Source organism: Panthera uncia (genome assembly GCF_023721935.1).
Source record: "Panthera uncia isolate 11264 chromosome B3 unlocalized genomic scaffold, Puncia_PCG_1.0 HiC_scaffold_1, whole genome shotgun sequence".
Classification (NCBI taxonomy): Eukaryota; Metazoa; Chordata; class Mammalia; order Carnivora; family Felidae; genus Panthera; species Panthera uncia.
This window is the reverse complement of record NW_026057582.1, coordinates 60,927,454-60,946,734: the sequence shown is the minus strand read 5'-3', so window position 1 is coordinate 60,946,734 and position 19,281 is coordinate 60,927,454. Positions and strand designations below refer to the sequence as shown.

The 19,281-nt window shown below is 35.7% G+C and overlaps 1 protein-coding gene across 3 annotated transcripts in view; it reads right to left on the bottom strand.

Annotated features, from left to right (window-relative positions):
* Positions 1 to 19,281, bottom strand: part of RALGAPA1 (Ral GTPase activating protein catalytic subunit alpha 1) — a 270,966-nt gene that overhangs the window by 136,595 nt on the left and 115,090 nt on the right. For 2 of the 3 annotated variants that reach the window (XM_049612883.1, XM_049612884.1), the window contains 5 exons: positions 18,330 to 18,497; positions 15,025 to 15,149; positions 13,813 to 14,029; positions 12,205 to 12,381; positions 666 to 818 (listed from right to left, as the gene is read on the bottom strand). In XM_049612883.1, coding sequence (XP_049468840.1) covers positions 666 to 818; positions 12,205 to 12,381; positions 13,813 to 14,029; positions 15,025 to 15,149; positions 18,330 to 18,497 — 840 coding nt within the window. Of the gene's footprint in view, positions 1 to 665; positions 819 to 12,204; positions 12,382 to 13,812; positions 14,030 to 15,024; positions 15,150 to 16,919; positions 18,498 to 19,281 lie in introns of all 3 variants that reach the window. The other variant, XM_049612882.1, reaches the window with a different exon arrangement.

Genomic DNA, 19,281 nt, shown 5'->3' with positions numbered 1-19,281 from the left:
TAGAAATTTTTTCCCACTGTTGGGGAAAGAGACTAAAAACAAGGATGAACTAAAAACTGCATGCCAAAAGGAGGAAAGAAAAGGCCAAAATAATCCAGAAATCAGACCATAAGGGTTATGTAATTGCAAGATAAATGCATATTATGAGAATGAGTACCTTAAAACTATAAGGCCAGAAGTTATAGAGAGTAAATGTACTGCAGCACCAATGAAAACTGGCATTTTATATTATTCATTGTTTTGGGCATAATTGCAAAATGACATTTTATCCTGATCCTTGTTACATTATTTAAGACTCAGCAGAAATAACTTTTATTAAAACTTGCAGTTTCTAAGGTTTCCTAGTCACTTTTTAACATTTACTTAAAAATACTTCCTGCTTTAGGAAATGGCATAATATCAATAAATGATAATTTAACACACAAAAATAATGCAATCACTAATGCCAGGACTGTAGTCAACTATAATAATACAACAAATATTAGACTATAAATATTTTTAAGAGCAAGAAAAAATGTTAAGTAACAAATTTCCAAAAGACTCACAAAAGTCCAGAAGACTTATAATACTCTATCTAATCAAAAGTTTAAGATGTCTAAATTAAGATCTCCTAAGACAAATGCCCTGAAAGGAAAAATGGCAAATATCTAATTTTCAAATATTGCCTAGGTCATCTGGCGTCTGAAGAACAGAATGGTGGAGCTTCTCATCAAGCTGCAGATCTTTCTGTTCCATGTGATCTATATTCAGTGTGGAAGGAGAAGGCGTCTGTGACCTGGATCCCAGAGCTGAATGGACTGGAGAAGCACTTTCTGAACCTGTAAATATAATTTCATAAACTTACCATAAAGAGAATATTCAATACTCTCTACCTAAGATGTAATGCTTAAAATCCCAATAAGATACAACTGAGAAGCATCAAAGGCCAAAGAGGTAAAGAAAATCATAATACTGTACACAATTTTGTATCTAGGGGTCTCATTTGATTTCTTCCAGGGTACTAGAATGGAATCAGAACTGGGTATAGCAGTTAATAGAAGCCATCTGTGAAAGTGATAATGTCCATTCCTGATGCAGCTAGAGAAACTCTAGTACCCACTGCTACTCTATTTCACTTACTTCAGACCTGGGGCTATTCCTGAGAAGAACTTGCTCTGCATGGCTCTATATGCTACTATCATTGCTAGCCTGGTTTATGGTGGTCCCTGATGGTCCCCAGTCGTCAATCTCCCTCTTACCCCTATTCCTTCCTCCCAGTCCATTCTTCATAAGGCAGCAAAAAGATCTAAAAATTAATCAGATGTTACTTCCTTACTTAAAATATTCTATGGCTCTTTACTGGCCATAGCATAAGCCCCAGCTTATTAGTGGGTTTTCCAGTCTTTCTTCAACTTTCTGATCACTCCATAATTCCCCTGTTACTTTTAAGTTCTAGCCACAGAGCTAGCCTTTTCCACATGTTTTTCCTTTGCATGGAGCCATAATCCTGTTCTTATAGGTCTGGTTAACTTCTTTTTATTTTTCAGGTCTTACTTTAGACACTTCTTCCTGAGAAGCCTACCCACTGTTGACCTACCCAGTGTGAATAAGGAGTCTCTGCCATATGCACTTGTACTTCCCCATTATACCACTTATAACACTGACTTGAAACACACTGTTTAGTTTTAAATATCTTCACTAATGCAGAAACTCTGTAAAAACAGGGACTGTATCTACGTTATATACTGAAGTATTGCCAGTGCCTAGTGTAGTGTCTGGTACATAGCAGAAACTCATGTTTATTTAAATTATGTATAGCATAAATTAATACTTATTTAACACTTTGTGGTGGTTGTAGTGAGGTGATGCTACTACCAAGCAAGCCGCTAAAATATCAGGACCTTTCAACAGAAAATTAATAAAGAAAGATCAGCCTTAAATGACAGATTAGACCAGATGGACTTAACTCATATGTTCAGAACATTCTATCCACAGGAGCAGAATACAGATTCTTCTCAAGTGTACATGGAACATTCTCCAGGATAGATCACATGTTAGGTCTTACAAGTCTTACTAAATTCAACAAGACTGAAATCATTTCAGACCACAACAATATGAAACTAGACATCAACTACCAGAAGAAAACTAGAAAAACTACAAATACAGAGATTAAATATGTTTCCAAATACCGACAAAGTGAGTGAAAAATTAAAGGAAAAATTAAAAAATACATAGAAGCAAATGAAAACAGAAATATGACATACCAATATCTATGGAATGCAGCAAAAATGGTTCTAAGAGGGAAGGTCATAGCAATATAGGTCTACCTCAAGGAAAGAGAAATCTCAAGTAAACAATTTAATTTCATACCTAGGCAAACTAGAGAAAAAAAAAGGACAAAACCCAAAGTTAGTAGAAGAGAAGAAATAATAAAGATCAGAACAGAAATAAATGAAATAGAGACTAAAAAGACAATAAAAGAGATCAATGAAACTAAGAGCTGGTTCTCTGAAAAGATAAAAATGACCTAAACGCATAAGAAAAGAAAGAAAACACATTACAACCAATACCACAGAAATACAACCTAGAGGAAACGGATGAATTCCTAGAAATTTATAAACTTCCAAGACTGAATCATGAAGAAAAAGAAATCTGAATGGACCAATCACTAGTGAGGGGATTGAATCCAAAATCAAAAATCTCCCAATGAACAAAAGTCCAGGACCACACAGCTTCATTCATGAATTCTCCCAAACATTGAAAGAATACTTAACACCCATCCCTCTTAAACTCTTCCATGTATTGAAGAGGAAAAAACTTTCAAACTCATTTTACGAGGCCAGTTTTATCCTCATACCACAACCAAACAAGGACATCACAAAAAAAAGAAAATTATAGGGGCGTCTGGGTGGCTCAGTCAGTTAAGCGACTGACTTCGGCTCAGGTCATGATCTCACGGTTTTTGAGTTCGAGCCCCGCATTAGGCTCTGTGCTAACAACTCAGAGCCTGGAGCCTGCTTCTGATTCTGTGTCTTCCTCTCTCTCTGTCCCTCCCTCTGCTTGCAGTCTGCCCCCCTGTCTCTCAAAAATAAATAAACATTAAAAAAAAAAAAAAGAAAGAAAATTATAGGCCAATATCCCTAATAAACCCAGATGCAAAAATCCTCAACAAAATATCAATAAACTGAGTTAAAACAACACATAAAAACAATCATACACCATGATCAAGTGAAATTTATTCCAGGGAGACAAACATGGTTCAATATCCATAAATTGACCAATGTGATACACATTAACAAAAGATAAAAATTATATGATTATTCCCAAAGCAATCTACATATTCAATGCAATCCCTATCAAAGTAATACCAGCATTCTTCACAGAGCTGGAACAAATAATGCTACAATTTGTATGGAACCAGAAAAGACCCCAAATAGCCAAAGCAATCTTGAAAAACCAAAGCTGGAGGCCTCAAAATCCCAGACTTCAAGCTATACTACAAAGCTGTAATCATCAAGACAGTATGGTACTGGCACAAGAACAGACACTCAGATCAATGGAACAGAAAAGAGAACCCAGATATGGACCCACAAACACATGGCCAACTCATCTTTGACAAAGCAGGAAAGAATATCCAATGGAATAAAGACAGTCTCTTCAGCAAGTGGTGCTGAGAAAACTGGACAGCGACATGCAGAAGAATGGATCTGGACCAGTTTCCTACACCATACACAGAAATAAACTCAAAATGGATGAAAGACCTAAATGTAAGACAGGAAGCCATCAAAATCCTAGAGGAGAAAGCAGGCAAAAACCTCCTTAATCCTGGCCGCAGCAACTTCTTACTCAACACGTCTTCGGAGGCAAGGGAAACAAAAGCAAAAATGAACTACTGGGACATCAAAATAAAAAGCTTCTGCACAGTGAAGGAAACAATCAGCAAAACTAAAAGGCAACCGACAGAATGGGAGAAGATATTTGCAAATGACATATCAGATAAAGGGTTAGTATCCAAAATCTATACAGAACTTATCAAACTCAACACCCAAAAAACAAATAATCCAGTGAAGACATGGGCAAAAGACATGAATAGACACTTCTCCAAGAAGACATCCAGATGGCCAACCGACACGTGAAAAAATGCTCAACATCACTCATCATCAGGGAAATACAAATCAAAACCACAATAAGATACCACCTTACACCCCTCAGAATGGCTAACATTAACAACTCAGGCAACAACAGATTTTGGCAAGGATGCAGAGAAAGAGGATCTCTTTTGCATTGTTGGTGGGAATGCAAGCTGGTGCAGCCACTCTGGAAAACAGTATGGAGGTTCCTCAAAAAACTAAAAATAGAACTACCCTACGATTGCACTACTAGGCATTTATCCACAGGATACAGGTGTGCTGTTTTGAAGGGACACATGCACCCTCATGTTTATAGCAGCACTCTCAACAATAGGCAAAGTATGGAAAGAGCCCAAATATCCATCAATAGATGAATGGATAAAGAAGATGTGGTATATATACACAATGGAGTATTACTCGGCAATCAAAAAGAATGAAATCTTGCCATTTGCCACTATGTGAATGGAACTAGAGGGTATTATGCTAAGTGAAATTAGTCAGTCAGAGAAAGACAAATATCATATGACTTCACTCCTATGAGGACTTTAAGAGACAAAACAGATGAACATAAGGGAAGGGAAACAAAAATAATATAAAAACAGGGAGGGGGGCAAAACAGAAGAGACTCATAAATATGGAGAACAAACTGAGGGTTACTGGAGGGACTGTGGGAGGGGATATGGGCTAAATGGGTAAGGGGCATTAAGGAATCTACTCCTGAAATCACTGTTTCACTATATGCTAATTTGGATGTAAATTAAAAAAAAAATTAAATTTAAAAAATTATATGATTATTTCAGTAGATAAAGTATCTGAACAAACTTCAACACCCATTGATGATAAAAACCTTTCAACAAACTAGGTATAAAGGGAAGGTACCTCAATATGATAATAAAGGTCATATATGACAAACGAGCATCATATTCCATGGTGAAAACGTGAAAGCTTTTCCTCTAAGATCGGGAACAAGACAAAGATGCCTTTGTCTTTTATTCAACAAAGTATTGGAAGTCCTAGCCAGAGCAATTAGGTAAAAAGAAAAAAAAAAAATAACTGGCACACAAACTGGAAAGGAAGAATTAAAACTGTCACTCCATGCAGATTGCATATACGAAACCCTTAAGATTCTACCGAAAAACTGTTAGAATAAATGAATTCAGAAAATGGCAGAATACAAAATATGTTTTTAAAAAAAATCTGTGTTTCTATACACTAATAATGAACCATTAAAAACAGAAATAAAGGGGTGCCTGGGTGGCTTGGTCGGTTAAGTGTCCAACTTGGGCTCAAGTCATGATCTCACAGTTGGCAAGTTCAAGCCTGCGTCAGGCTTGTGCTGACAGTTCAGAGCCTGGAGCTTGCTTCGGATTCTGTGTCTCCCTTTCTCTGCCCCTCCCCGGCCACGCTCTGTTTCTCTCTCTCTCTCTCTCTCTCTCTCTCTTAAAAATGAATAAACATTAAAAAAAAAAACTCATTTATAATCACATCAAAAAATACCTAGGAGTACATTTAACCAAGGAGGTAAAAAGACTTACATACTGAAAACTATAAAACACAAACGAAAGAAACGGAAGAAGACACAAATAAATGGAAAGATATTCCATGCCCATAGACTGAATAAATATCATTAAAACGTCTATATCACCCAATGCAATGTACAGATTCAATGCAATCGCTACCAAAATACCAATAGCATTTGTTAGCGAACTAGAACAAATAATTCTAAAATTCTAAAGACTGAATAGCCAAAACAATCTTGAGAAAGAACAAAGCTGGAGATATCCTGCTCACTGTTTCATACTATACTACAAAGATGCAGTAATTAAAACAGTGTGGTATTGGCATAAAAAATCAAGATTAAGAGAACAGAGAGCCTAGAAATAACCCATACATATATGGTCAATTAATTTATAACAAAGTAGGGTAAAATATACAATGGGAAAAGGATAGTCTCTTTAATAAATGGTGTTGTGAAAACCGGACAGCCATGTGTGAACAAATGAAACTGCACCACTATCTTGTATCATATACAAAAATCAACTCGAAATGAATTAAAGGCTTGATCATATGGCCTGAAACCATAAAACTCTTAGAAGAAAACACAGGCATCAAGCTTCCTGACATTGGTCTTAGCAATGGTTTTTAGATGCCTCCTCAGGCAAGGGAAACAAAAGCAAAAATAAACAATTGGGACTATATCAAACTAAAAAGCCTCTAAACACTGAAGAAACCCATCAGCAAAACAAAAAGGGAACATACTGAATTGGAGAAGATATTTGCAAATCATGTATCTGAAAAGGGTCTAATAACCAAAATATATAAAGAACTCATATAACTCAATAAAAAACAATCTGATTAAAAATGGGCAGAGGATCTGAACAGATATATTTCAAGACACATGAAAAGATGCTCAACATCACTAAATATCAAGGAAGTAAATCAAAACCACAATGAGATATTACCTTACACCTGTCAAAATGATTATTATCAGAAAGAGAAGAAAATAACAAGTGTTGGCAAGGATGTGGAGAGAAGGAAACCCATGCGCATTGTTGGTGGGAACGTAAACTGGTGCAGCCGCTCTGGAAAACAGGGTGGAGGGTCCTCAAAAAATTAAAAATAGATCTACCCTATGACCCAGCAATAGCACTGCTAGGAATTTACCCAAGGGATACAGGAACGCTGATGCATAGAGGCACGTGTACCCCAATGTTTATAGCAGCACTTTCAACAATAGCCAAATTATGGAAAGAGCCTAGAAGTCCATCAACTGATGAATGGATAAAGAAATTGTGGTTTATATACACAATGGAATACTACTTGGCAATGAGAAAGAATGAAATATGGCCTTTTGTAGCAACGTGGATGGAACTGGAGAATGTTATGCTAAGTGAAATAAGTCATACAGAGAAAGACAGATACCATATTTTTTCACTCGTATGTGGATCCTGAGAAACTTAACAGAAGACCATGGGGGAGGGGAAGGGAAAAAAAAAAATGTTTAGAGAGGGAAGGAGCCAAAACATAAGAGACTCTTAAAAACTGAGAACAAACTGAGGGTTGATGGGGGGTGGGAGGGAGGGGAGGGTGGGTGATGGGTATTGAGGAGGGCACCTGTTGGGATGAGCACTGGGTGTTGTATAGAAACCAATTTGTGGGGCGCCTGGATGGCTCAGTCGGTTAAGCGTCCGACTTCGGCTCAGGTTGTGATCTCGCGGTCCGTGAGTTCGAGCCCCGCGTCGGGCTCTGTGCTGACAGCTCAGAGCCTGGAGCCTGTTTCAGATTCTGTGTCTCCCTCCCTCTGACCCTCCCCCATTCATGCTCTGTCTCTCTCTGTCTCAAAAAATAAATAAACATTAAAAAAAAATTTAAGAAACCAATTCGACAATATATTACATATTAAAAAAAATTAAAAATAGAGCTACCCTATGATCTAGCGATTCTACTACTGAATATCTATCTAAAGAAAACAAAAATACTAATTCAAAGAGATATTTGCTCCCCTATGCTCACTGCAGCGTTATTTACAATAGCCAAGGTATGGAAGCAACTTAAGTGTCCATTGATGGATGAACTGGATGAAGAACATGTGACTTATACATACAAAAGAATACTACCTAACCACAAAAAAAGAATGAAATCTTGCCATTTGCGACAACGTGGCTGGACCTTGAGGGGATTTTGCTAAGTGAAATAAGTTAGACGGAAAAAGACAAATACCATATGATTACATTTTTATGTGGAATCTAAAAAACAAAACAAACAGAACAAAATCCAGACTCATAGATACAGAGAACTGACTGGTAGCTGCCATGCCAAAGGAGAGGGGGGCATGGAAGAGGAAGGAAATTATCAAGTAAAAACTTCTAGTTATAAAATAAGTAAATAGTCATGGGGAAGTGAGGTACAGAATGGGGAATATAGTCAATAACACTGTATTAACTTTTGTCAAATCACTGTATGTTGTACACCTGAAACTAATATAATATTGTATGCAATTATGCCTCAATTAAAAAATATGTATTTGGTCTTTTTATTTAAGCTTCTTTCTAGCAATGAAATATCAATATTCTGGACTCAATAATTCTAAAACTCTGTCCCTGTTACCTCCTTTTATACAGTAAAGCAAAAACCAAGTAAATAAATTATGTATTTGTATTATTTTAATTCCACAAATGTGTCATTCCACACTGTTTATACAAATGTTTAAATATAACACAATAAATGCCTTAAAAAGAACATATAACGCTAAGAATCCCTTACTGAATGATAATCATGATTTCATTTAGGCTCAATTATGATACACAGTAGGTAGTCAATTTCCTTTCCTTCATTTGAGATTTGGAGTAAATTCATATGGCACAAAATCATATGTTAAAAGGTAGCTACAGAAATGTAAAAATTCTATACTTTAGTACAAACACAAACTATTGAGGGCATAATGAAAACAATCTCCTTAATACTCATCAAATATTTTATAAGTACACGACAAAAAAATCATCAGGGGCGCCTGAGTGGCTCAGTTGGTTAAGCGTCCGACTTCAGCTCAGGTCATGATCCTGTGGTTCATAAGTTCGAGCCCTGCGTTGAGTTCTGTGCTGACAGCTCGGAACCTGGAGCCTGGTTCAACCCTCTGTCTCCCTCTCTTTCAGCCCCTCCCCAGCGCATGTGCCTGCCCTCCCTCCCTCCCGCCCTTTCTCTCTCCCAAAAATAAAAAAAAAAAAAGGGGGGGGCGCCTGAGTGGCTCAGTTGGTTGAATGTCCAACTTCAGCTCAGGTCACAGTCTCACCATTCCCAAGTTCAAGCTCCACATCAGGCTCTGTGCTGACAGCTCAGAGCCTGGAGCTTATTTCAGATTCTATGTCTCCCTCTCTCTCTCTGCTCCTCCCCTGCTCACGTTCTTTCTCTCTCAAAAATAAACATTTTGAAAAATAAAAAATAAACATTTAAAAAATCATCAGCCTTAGTCAAATGCTTTGTAATACAAATCTATTTCTCTTACTTCCATGTATTATTTTCATCCATAAAAATCTGATTCATTTTTTAGAATTAAAACTTAAGTAATTTTTTATTAAGATTACCTATTAGTGAATCATTACTGTCTTTAACTTTATTAGTAACAATCTAGAACATCTGACTTAAAGGTGTTCTCCTCTTAAAGAATGTATTTTTAAAATATAAGTATTGCTATATTAATATTTATCCATTAAATTTTTATCTCCTATATTAAGTTTCTGCTATAATTTCTGAAAATATTACAGGAAAATAAAAGATTTCATGACTATTAACATCCCTTTGATAGAACACAGCTATTCTTAAAAAGTTAACTGTGAGAATATACGCAAAATATACTTGAGAAAATAATCAAAGTGTGTTGAATAGTTTGTATATTGATTATATGCTGTTGTACTCTTTGCTGAATTTTATCTTTTTTTTTTTTTTAAATTTTTTTTTTTTCAACGTTTTTTATTTATTTTTGGGACAGAGAGAGAGACAGAGCATGAACGGGGGAGGGGCAGAGAGAGAGGGAGACACAGAATCAGAAACAGGCTCCAGGCTCCGAGCCATCAGCCCAGAGCCTGACGCGGGGCTCGAACTCACGGACCGCGAGATCGTGACCTGGCTGAAGTCGGACGCTTAACCGACTGCGCCACCCAGGCGCCCCTGAATTTTATCTTTTAATTAGAACTTGATCCATGAACTGCTTTAGTTTCTTAAACACCCTTACACTATTACAAGTGGCACTAATCAAGAACAGAATTCCTTATACAACTTCCTAGTAGAGTCCTAGAAATGGTCACCATGTATAGTAAATATAGGTTATATACATGTTAAAAATTCTTTGAAGTTCAATTATCCAAAACTCACATTGAGGCAAAAGGCCTAAAACAAGTTCTCTTTATATATTAAGTTTTTAGAATTGTTGTGGGGAACTCCAGTTTTGATGACTAAAGATAAATAAAAAAGAAAAAGTGAGGTCAGACTTCTTTCACATACTGTAGTCTTTTGAAAACATCATAGTCTGATTAATAGTCTGAGGGCTTTAAGAAAACTATAAGAAACCCATGTAGTTTACTGGAGAGCATGATGTTTAACTCCTCCTTCAAAATAGATGGTCCCCAGATTAAGGGACACGTATTGGTGGGATTCTTTTGAGTCACAGACTGGGAGGGTTGTACAGTGGATCTCTAAATCAGTTAAAAAACTTCTCAGCCATTTTATTATTTCTACTTTGAAAGTCCATTCTTTTCAAAGTTCATTAACTCTCTACACTGTCCAAATATCTAGAGTTTTGATAGTATTAAAATTTGTGTGACCGTAGAAAATAAACTTCCACATTTAGTTTTTTAAGTCACCCATTTTAACTGTACAGTTATATTAATTTGGCAATTGTAAGCAGTCCATAATCAATAACACAATTGAAACAAAGAAATGTCCATCAGCATGAAAAGCTTTCTTGTGCCCAATTGCAGTTGATCCCCTGCTGACTCCCACCCCCCTAAGTAATTACTGACCTTTATCACTATAGTTTTGTCTTCTCTAGAATGTCCTATACATGGAATAATAAAGTACGATATATAGTCTTTTGTATTTGACTTCTTTCATCTAGCATGTTTTTGAGAATCAGCTATGGTTTCACATATGTTAATCTTTTTTTTTTTTTTTCTGAGTCCTATTCCAATGAATATTCAGTGAATTACTACATTACAATTTGATTGTCCATTCACTAGTTGCTGGACGCTTGAGCTGTTTTGAATTTTTAGCTACTGTGAATAATGCTGTCATGAAGTTCCAAATACAGCTGCCAGAGGTAAATACCTAGTAACAGTCATGAGGTAAATGCATGTTTACTTCTAAAAGACACTGGCATATTTTGGCAGAGAAACCTTACCATTTTGCATTCCCATGAGTGACATGATATTCCCAGTTGTTCTACATCCTCTTCAATATTTGGTATTATCAGTGTTTTTAACTTCAGTTGTTTAATTATATGTATAGTGGTATCTCGTGGTTTTTATTTACATTCTCTACTAGTAATGTTGAACATCTTATTTTAAAAACAACTACAATAACAGCTGTTTACTATAAAATAAGAATTTTCCCTAGTATTTCTCTCTGAGTCATTTAAATTCTGTAATAATGGGACTATGATCTAACTCAGTTGGCTCCTGTCCTCCACTCAGTCTCTATTCTTTAATGGGGCAGGTTATAGTTCTTAGTAATCCTGATAGGAAGTGGAAAAGAAGGGGTAAGATGGGAAAACAAAGGATGGGTTTCTGCCCATCAAGGATTCCACTGGTCAAACTTCATGTTTGATGTGGCTGAGGAACTGTGCCTGACAAATTCAGACAAGCAGAAATCAGTATTTAGTCTTGCAAGTTCCAATGAACCACAGGATACAATATTGATACCTAAACTGGAATCACCCATCAAAAGGCATCAAACTACAGTGAGAACCAGAATGAATTTGGATCACAGAATGGAACCACTGAACTATGAGCTAGAAACTGCTCAGGATCCCTCTGGTCACTGCACTAACCTTGCAATAATGTGACCCTGCATTTCATGAGTAAATTTCTTGGATTCTACTCATCATATATTTAACTGCATTTTAAAAATTGCTGAAAAGAATAATTTACTGTTGTATGAACATAGAATATTGGTATATTAGTAAGTAGGCCTTCTACTAGGCAGTATTCCCTACAGTTTCTATAATAAATACTTTGCCAAAGAAATCTATAAAAATCTAGGCTAACTCTGAAAGATGATGAAAAAGAGATAGTACTTCTCAACTACTTTTTGGTTATCATTTAAACATCACTGCAGGAAATGCAGTGATGCAAACACATATAACATTTTGTATATAATACTGGGAGTTCAGCTAATTCCCCAAAACTTATCCATGTAGACTCCAGGTCAAGAAACTCTTACATTAATGTGTTTTTTCCTCCACTTTTCTCTAAAGATGAATGAAAAAAAAAAATAGTACTTAAACAGTAATAATACTTAAAACCTATCAAATAAAATCCTAAACATATTCTTTGGTGGCTTAAAAAAATACATTTAAGGAAGACATTCCCTTGAGTAAGTTTACCAGTAACCGTTGCAACTTCAGCGGAGAAAGCTTGTTGATTAAGACTGCTTGTTTCAGAATCCAACTGAAGTGTGGTTAGACTAGCCACTTCTTGCTCTTCAGCACTTTGGTGATGGCCAGAACCTGAGTCCACATCAGCAGAGGATGCAATCCCAGCATCAACTCCAAAGCCAAAATCTATAGGAAGAAGAAATGCTAGTACATAGACGTCTCAACCATGAAACAAAAATATTTACAAAAGACACAGCTACTTCAGCAAAATGATTAAACATTAACATTCCCCTAAATCTATTCTATTTACATACCACTCAGGCAAGTGCAAATAATTTTAAGAGTTGGAAGTTTATAATTAGAGATAAATTGTGGGGTGCTTGGGTGGCCCAGTTAGTTAAGTGTGTGACTTCAGCTTAAGTCATGATCTTGCAGTTCATGAATTTGAGTCCCACGTCGGGCTCTGTGCTGACAACTCAGAGCCTGGAACCCGCTTCGGATTCTATGTCTCCCTCTCTCTCTCTGCCCCTCCCCTACTCATGCTCTATTTCTGTCTCTCAAAAAATGTATAAACATTAAATAAATTTTTTAAAGGTTCTCATAGCTTATTACTAACAGTAATGATTAAACATGCATATGATGTATCATCACTATTATCTATGTTTTTTGATAGCTGGTAATACGCTTTTCAACTATATGTAATAAAAATGGCACACATACAGTAAAAACCATTTTTCTCTAAGTCATATATTCCAGCCTGAGATAAGAGTAATATATGAGGGCAGGAAACATGTTTCTCCAATGCATCTCCCAGCTCTTCATTAATGTGGTTCCCAAAGTTTTCATGTTTCTTTTGTTTGTTTTTAGTTTATTTTGAGACAGAGAACGAGTGTGAGCAGGGAAAGGAGAGAGAGAGAGACAGACAGACAGACAGAGAATATCCCAAGCAGGCTACACATTATCAGCATGGAGGCCAATGTGGGGCTCAAACCCATGAACTGTGAGATCCTGACCTGAGCTGAAACCAAGAGTCAGATGCTTTACCAACTGAGCCACCCAGGCGCCCCCACGTTCTTTTTTTAAATATCGGTACTCTTCACTGCCAAGTGTATATAGCTAGCTATGTAGTAGTGATACAGCACCAAATAATACCACTGCTGTCATTTTAATATGAAGTGATTATTCAAGAAAAGGTCTGAGTAATTTAACATTGAACATAATTGTATTGAACATACTGAAGCACTGAACATAACTAGACAGTGGTTTGCAAAGAATGAAATAGTGCCAACTCATAACCATGACTGTCCTTTATTCTAATGTCAATTTTAATTTTTTTTCCTTTGTACATGTTTGGTCTTAGAATACCATTTGTTTTATGAAAGGACAGTGGTTTTTTGTTTTTTAAGTGTCTTTAATTTAGTTTGGTGAAATAAAGTGGTCCCAACTTGAAGTGATTCCCTAAAACTTCCTTTGGAATTTCACTGAAAAATGAAATCAAAATACATGGGAACCCCATATAAATAACAGAGAGGAAGGTGATGGTTATATAATCCATAAGTCTCAAACAGAAAACAATCAACAAAAAACCATATTGCTCAAACAGAAAAAGATACTTGCTGTCAAATTTTCGGCCATCGTATTGGAAAGCGCTGAAAGAATCCGAATGACTATCTGAGCTGATAAGATCACTGCTCCCTGCACTGGCAGGAGAAGTCCATTCTGAGGGCACACCTGGGTCATCAATAGGGCGCATTTGGTTTTGCTTGTTTAGAACATCAGGAAGGTCTTTGGGAATTTCAAGACTGCCTGGACTACTTCCCCTTCTTGTCATAGTCTAAAAATTCAAGAAACATTTTACCATTAAAATTTCTTCTTGTCATTAAACATCTGAAATACTGAATTGCCAAGACAATCATCACAATAAATGTTGAGGTTTAGGGCCTGAGTTAGGAGGGTGAAAACACACTAACTAAATAATCTATGTAATTGTATGGAGCCATAACCTGAACTACTGTTGGTTTATCTAAAGTAGAGACCCAGTTATTATATGGTACTGGGCCTGAGACTCTTAAGCCTCAAAAGGATCTATAGATTCAAGTTAAGACCGTAGAAAGAGCAAAGTATTCAATTCAAAAAAGCAGCAGCAAATAGAGATAGTGGAGGGAGGAAAAAATGATGGCAAAGAGGTTATTCTATAATGATTATATATAATGATTTAAAAAAATTTTTCCCATTCAAGGAAAAAAATGAAACTGAAAATAAAAGGGAAACGTAATGGAGCTACAGACATTCACTAAAGATTGAAATCCAAATGGAATAGGACCATTTAAATAAAGCAATTCCACATGTATTTCTTTCCTTAATAATTAAGTATTATTAGGGGTAAAATTGGTTCTATTTTCATTTTGCCATAATTCTAATACTCAAAACAAAGATAACTTTAAAATCTACTCTAAAGTTATCTGTAATTATTAAGCAATCAATACTTATGCTATCAACTTATGGGAGTTGGGCCAGAAGACCTCTTTCTTGCTAAGGGTTGGCAGTGGGAAGGAAGAGAACCTATGAGCAAACGTGAAAAGCAAAGGGAAGACGAGGAAGGTAGGGGCTTATTCCTAAATAGGTAAACAAATAGGTATTCTAATCTTTTACCCTGGTCAAAACTATAAGCCTATTTGTTTTAGATCTTTGAATAAAAAATACTACAAAAATATAAATTTTAGAGGAAGGTTGTTTGAATGAAAATTTACACACACACAAAAGTATGTATCTTTTAACTTCTCTACTCTCCTCGCTAAAACCAAATAAATAAAATAAAACAACACTTACTGAGGCATTACCACTTCGAAGTCGTTCTGCTATAAACTCATCCATCAGATCAGGAACATTAGCATTGCTGCTGCCAATATCACTATTAAGAGGAGGCAGTTTTGGGCTCATGTCCTCTTTATTGACTAAAAATAAATAAATAACTATATATAGTGAGAAAAGACTTAACTGCATTTCCTAAATTTGAAACAAATAACTCAAAACAAATTACCTATGCCATATCAATTATTTGCCAAACATGCATTTATGAATAATTTCTCTCCTTTTAGATTTAATTTTAAGAATTAGTAAATTGATATTTACTTTATTTAACTAAGCAGATGTTAGTCAATCTTCAGTATGACCTTAAACAGCAAGAAAGCTGATAGATAAGCACTAGTTGGAGTTAGGTTAATATTGCCTATAAAGAAACTGGTATATTTATCTGTCTTCCTGCCTCTATGCTGCTTCTTAGGGCCTTAATAATTTAGAATTCCATTCTTCCCCAAGGAATATTTGCAAGAAATCTATCCCTTCAATCTACGCACATCTCAGTAGGACAGAAATGCATTTAAGCTTAGATAAATAATCTATAATTGTGACATAATGTCATTTCAGTTCACTACAAAATCTAATTTCATTGTTTTAAGAAAAAAGGCTTATTTTCACAAAGGTTTTTCTATATAAAAAAAAACCCACAAAAGTTATTTTGATTTTTTTAATGACTACATTAACAAGAAAGTTTTAAACTTGGGAAAACAAACTTATAGAAAAAATGATATTTATTTATTTCACATTATGCTGTTGAAAAGTTAATTTCTCTGCAATTAGAAGAAAATCAGCATTGCTTACATTCCTAATAAACTAAAAAGCATTTCAGGTTAAGAAAATACACTGGTCAAAAGTTCATTGTGAAATACCATTATCTTTATATTACTGGCCAGGCTTTGCTAAGCTGTCAAATACTGCCCTCAAGTGGCATTAATGGCTCAATGCAAGATGCATTATACAGCATTCTGTTAATCATGCTAACAAAACCATGTTAAACAAACAAAATCAAAACCTACCTTACTGCTGAAAGTTAATTTTCTATATTTGTAAAGTTATTTTAATTTGAATCAAGATAAGAGAAGACAGTTACCATAATCTTGCTTTCTGTAATCTGTCCATAGAGGTTCCATATTAAAATCATGATTGGCTATCATGAAACCTTTATGCACATCTAAAATCTCAGAAAAAAGAAAAGTACTGGTAAGTGTTTTAAGGACTTGCATTCTATACAAATGAATGCAAAACTAAGAAGCCTGCAGCTTGTTTTAAAATGGCTTAAAGGTAACTAAATCCACTTTGAAATTTAAGAAATAATTTCTCCTTCAATGATAACTAAAAAATGTTAGTGCTGGTTGTACGACCTTGATTTCCACTATGTTATGTAATATCAAAATAATACTCTTCCAAGAAAAAAGATAAAACCAAGTATATCAATCATAAAAGTAAATGAACTCAATCAGCTATAGCTGGTGCCCTTTTAAATATAAACCATAGGGGGCCAGGGAAGAAAGTATTCCAACTACTTAGTAAACTTAATTTCATGTCTCATGTAGTGCATACTCAGGAAAATATTTGATTTAGATAGCCTCTGAAAGGTCATTAAAATTTTCCTATTTTCTTCCTCTTTCCTATCTTGTTCAGCAGCAAAGAGGTTTAACTAAATGCCTTATAAGGGAAATTAGTAATTTAAATAAACATTTTATGCTGGGAAAAATACAGCTGGGAAAAGGCGCATGCATAACCAAACAGAGAGAAAGCAGTGACCATCCCAAAGCTTTTTGATTGCTTATAGCTTGCTTCAGTTGCATTAAGCCAAACTGGTGCTGTCTTTCTCCTTTTGCGCTCTGCACACTGTTAGTGCTCACCTGCAGCTTTCCTTCCAAAATAGCCCATTACATGACTGTACAGATCCCTCAGTGGAGCCTCTGGTGGCATTCTGTTCTGCCTCTGTGGGGAAACATTTGCCTTCGGCTTCGAAAGAGCATGTACAACAGTTTTATAAACGCCACCCAGGGAGCCCTGCTGTAGTCCTGCCTCATGACTTGATGACCTAAGAGTACTACGATTACCTAACTGATTACTTGCAATTCCTTCTTTTTGTAATATAGTGGTGGGAATCTCTGTAGATTCCTTACTTGTTTTGCTACTTACTGATGCTGCACCAACTGAATCTAGAGGCCTGTACACACCAGGCTTCACTATCTCTGTAAAACTATTTGAGCTGGCATGGGGGTTGCTGGTGCTGCTGTTGCTATTACTACTACTACTACTACTACTACTACTACTACTACTACTACTAAAACCACCAAGCTTCCGTAGTCTCATCTTCCATGGAGCCTCTTTGTTTTCCAGAGGATTATAAAACTGAACTGACTCAGTAGATGGTCTAAAAGTAACATGAACAGTATTTCGTTTTTTAGTAGTAATTTTCATGATTTTGGCTCTAGGAGTTACTGTTTCAGACAAGCTCCTTTTAGTTGGAGAAAGCTTGCTAGTGTTTGTAACATGAGGCAGTCTGTGGTTAACAGGTGTTTTTAGTGTAGTTTTCTTGGCATGCATAACATGTGGGACAGTGATTTTTTCATTAATTTGCACACCCTTAACCTTTTCAGCTAGTGTTGTATCTACACAGGCATCTAATTCTGTGGCTGTTTGTCTATACAGGTGTTTCCTCATTTCTTTATCACAAGGGCTACCTGAACTAGGTTCTGATGACTGTTTATCACTGTTTAGTTCCTTAGCTTTTTCATAAGTTTTTGTTCTCATAAAACTGTCTAACTGGTTAGGTGCAATACTACTCATGAAGACAGCTGAGTTTGGTTCTTTTTGAAACTGAATGTTTTCAGGAGTCCCAACAAAAGAGGTGATATTTTCTGATTTACTTTCCTGGTCTATGTATTCTAATTTATCTAAGGATGACTGTTCATCCCTATTTACTCCAACAATCAATTCCTGAGAAGCTACATCTTTACCTAACTCATTTCTACTATGATTTTCCTGGTTTTCCTTAAAATATTCTTTCAGGGAGGAAAGAAGATCGTCATCTCCTTCAAGGTCAATGTACTGGATTTGTTCAAAAGCTGAATCTGCAAGTTCTACCGGATCTATTAAGTGACAAAGATGATCATATATGCTATCACCAACTTCCAGAGAAGACTCTCTACTATGAGTATCAGTGATGTGGCTTTCAGTGGATCTAGTTATTGAAGAAGCCTCTGTGGAACTCTGCAAGCTTGGCGCATGACGGGATGAACTGTCAATGACAGGAACTGCACCTTTGGCTCGTTCAACAGTGAATGGTTCCAAGATGTCAGAAGTGCTGCTACTTCGAGGCAATGGCTGTTCCTCATTCAAAGCACCAAAAACTTCATTTCCAGTGTCTTCACTTTGTGAAAAATGTCTGACTCTAGTTGGGCGGGGAAGTATTTGAGCATCATCAATATCTGTAAAAAAGAAAAATTATGAACAGTAGAAACTATATGAACATGAAAAATATAGGATTAATTTCAACCATACCCTAAGCATATGCTTAAAATAAAAAAAATTCTGAGTTTTTTTTTTGTAAGCTCAATGAAATAAAATCTATTAAAAGTAGAAATCTGTTTTTAAATAACGATGGGCACAAGCCAATAAAGCATGTAGTGTCAATGAATTAGAAAACTATCAGAATACATTTTAAAATGTTAACATGCATAGTAACAGTGAGGTGATGAAACATTTGGAAGTGCAGTTAAAGATAGAGCTGTGCCAATACATAAAGCAATTTAAACTTACTATTCAATTTTTCCTACTTAAGTTCTAAGCAGAAAAAAGTAACTCTTAACAAAGAAAGCTGATCTAAGTATCCCATTGCAGAATCTTATAGGGTCTCATAAATTCTCATTTCTTCCTTGCCAGGCAAGAGGCATTATCTTTTCTTCAAGTCTTGCCTATTTGATCACATATTGCAAATGGGAATCTCCACCCTCTTCCACAAGTTCTCTGTGCCAGGAAACAGTTCTACTGAGGTGTTTTGCTTTATTTTTTTATACCATTAAAATTTATTCATCCTATCAAATAAAATACATGGTTAAAAAATTAGTTGTATTCTTCATTCTCACAAACACCACTTAATCTTCTAGCAAGAAACCTTCTTTGCCTATCATTGGCACTTTCCATTAAACAAGCATTAAACCTTAAAAACTGTATCTATGTCTTCTTACATCTCTAAGAATCATAGATTTTAGA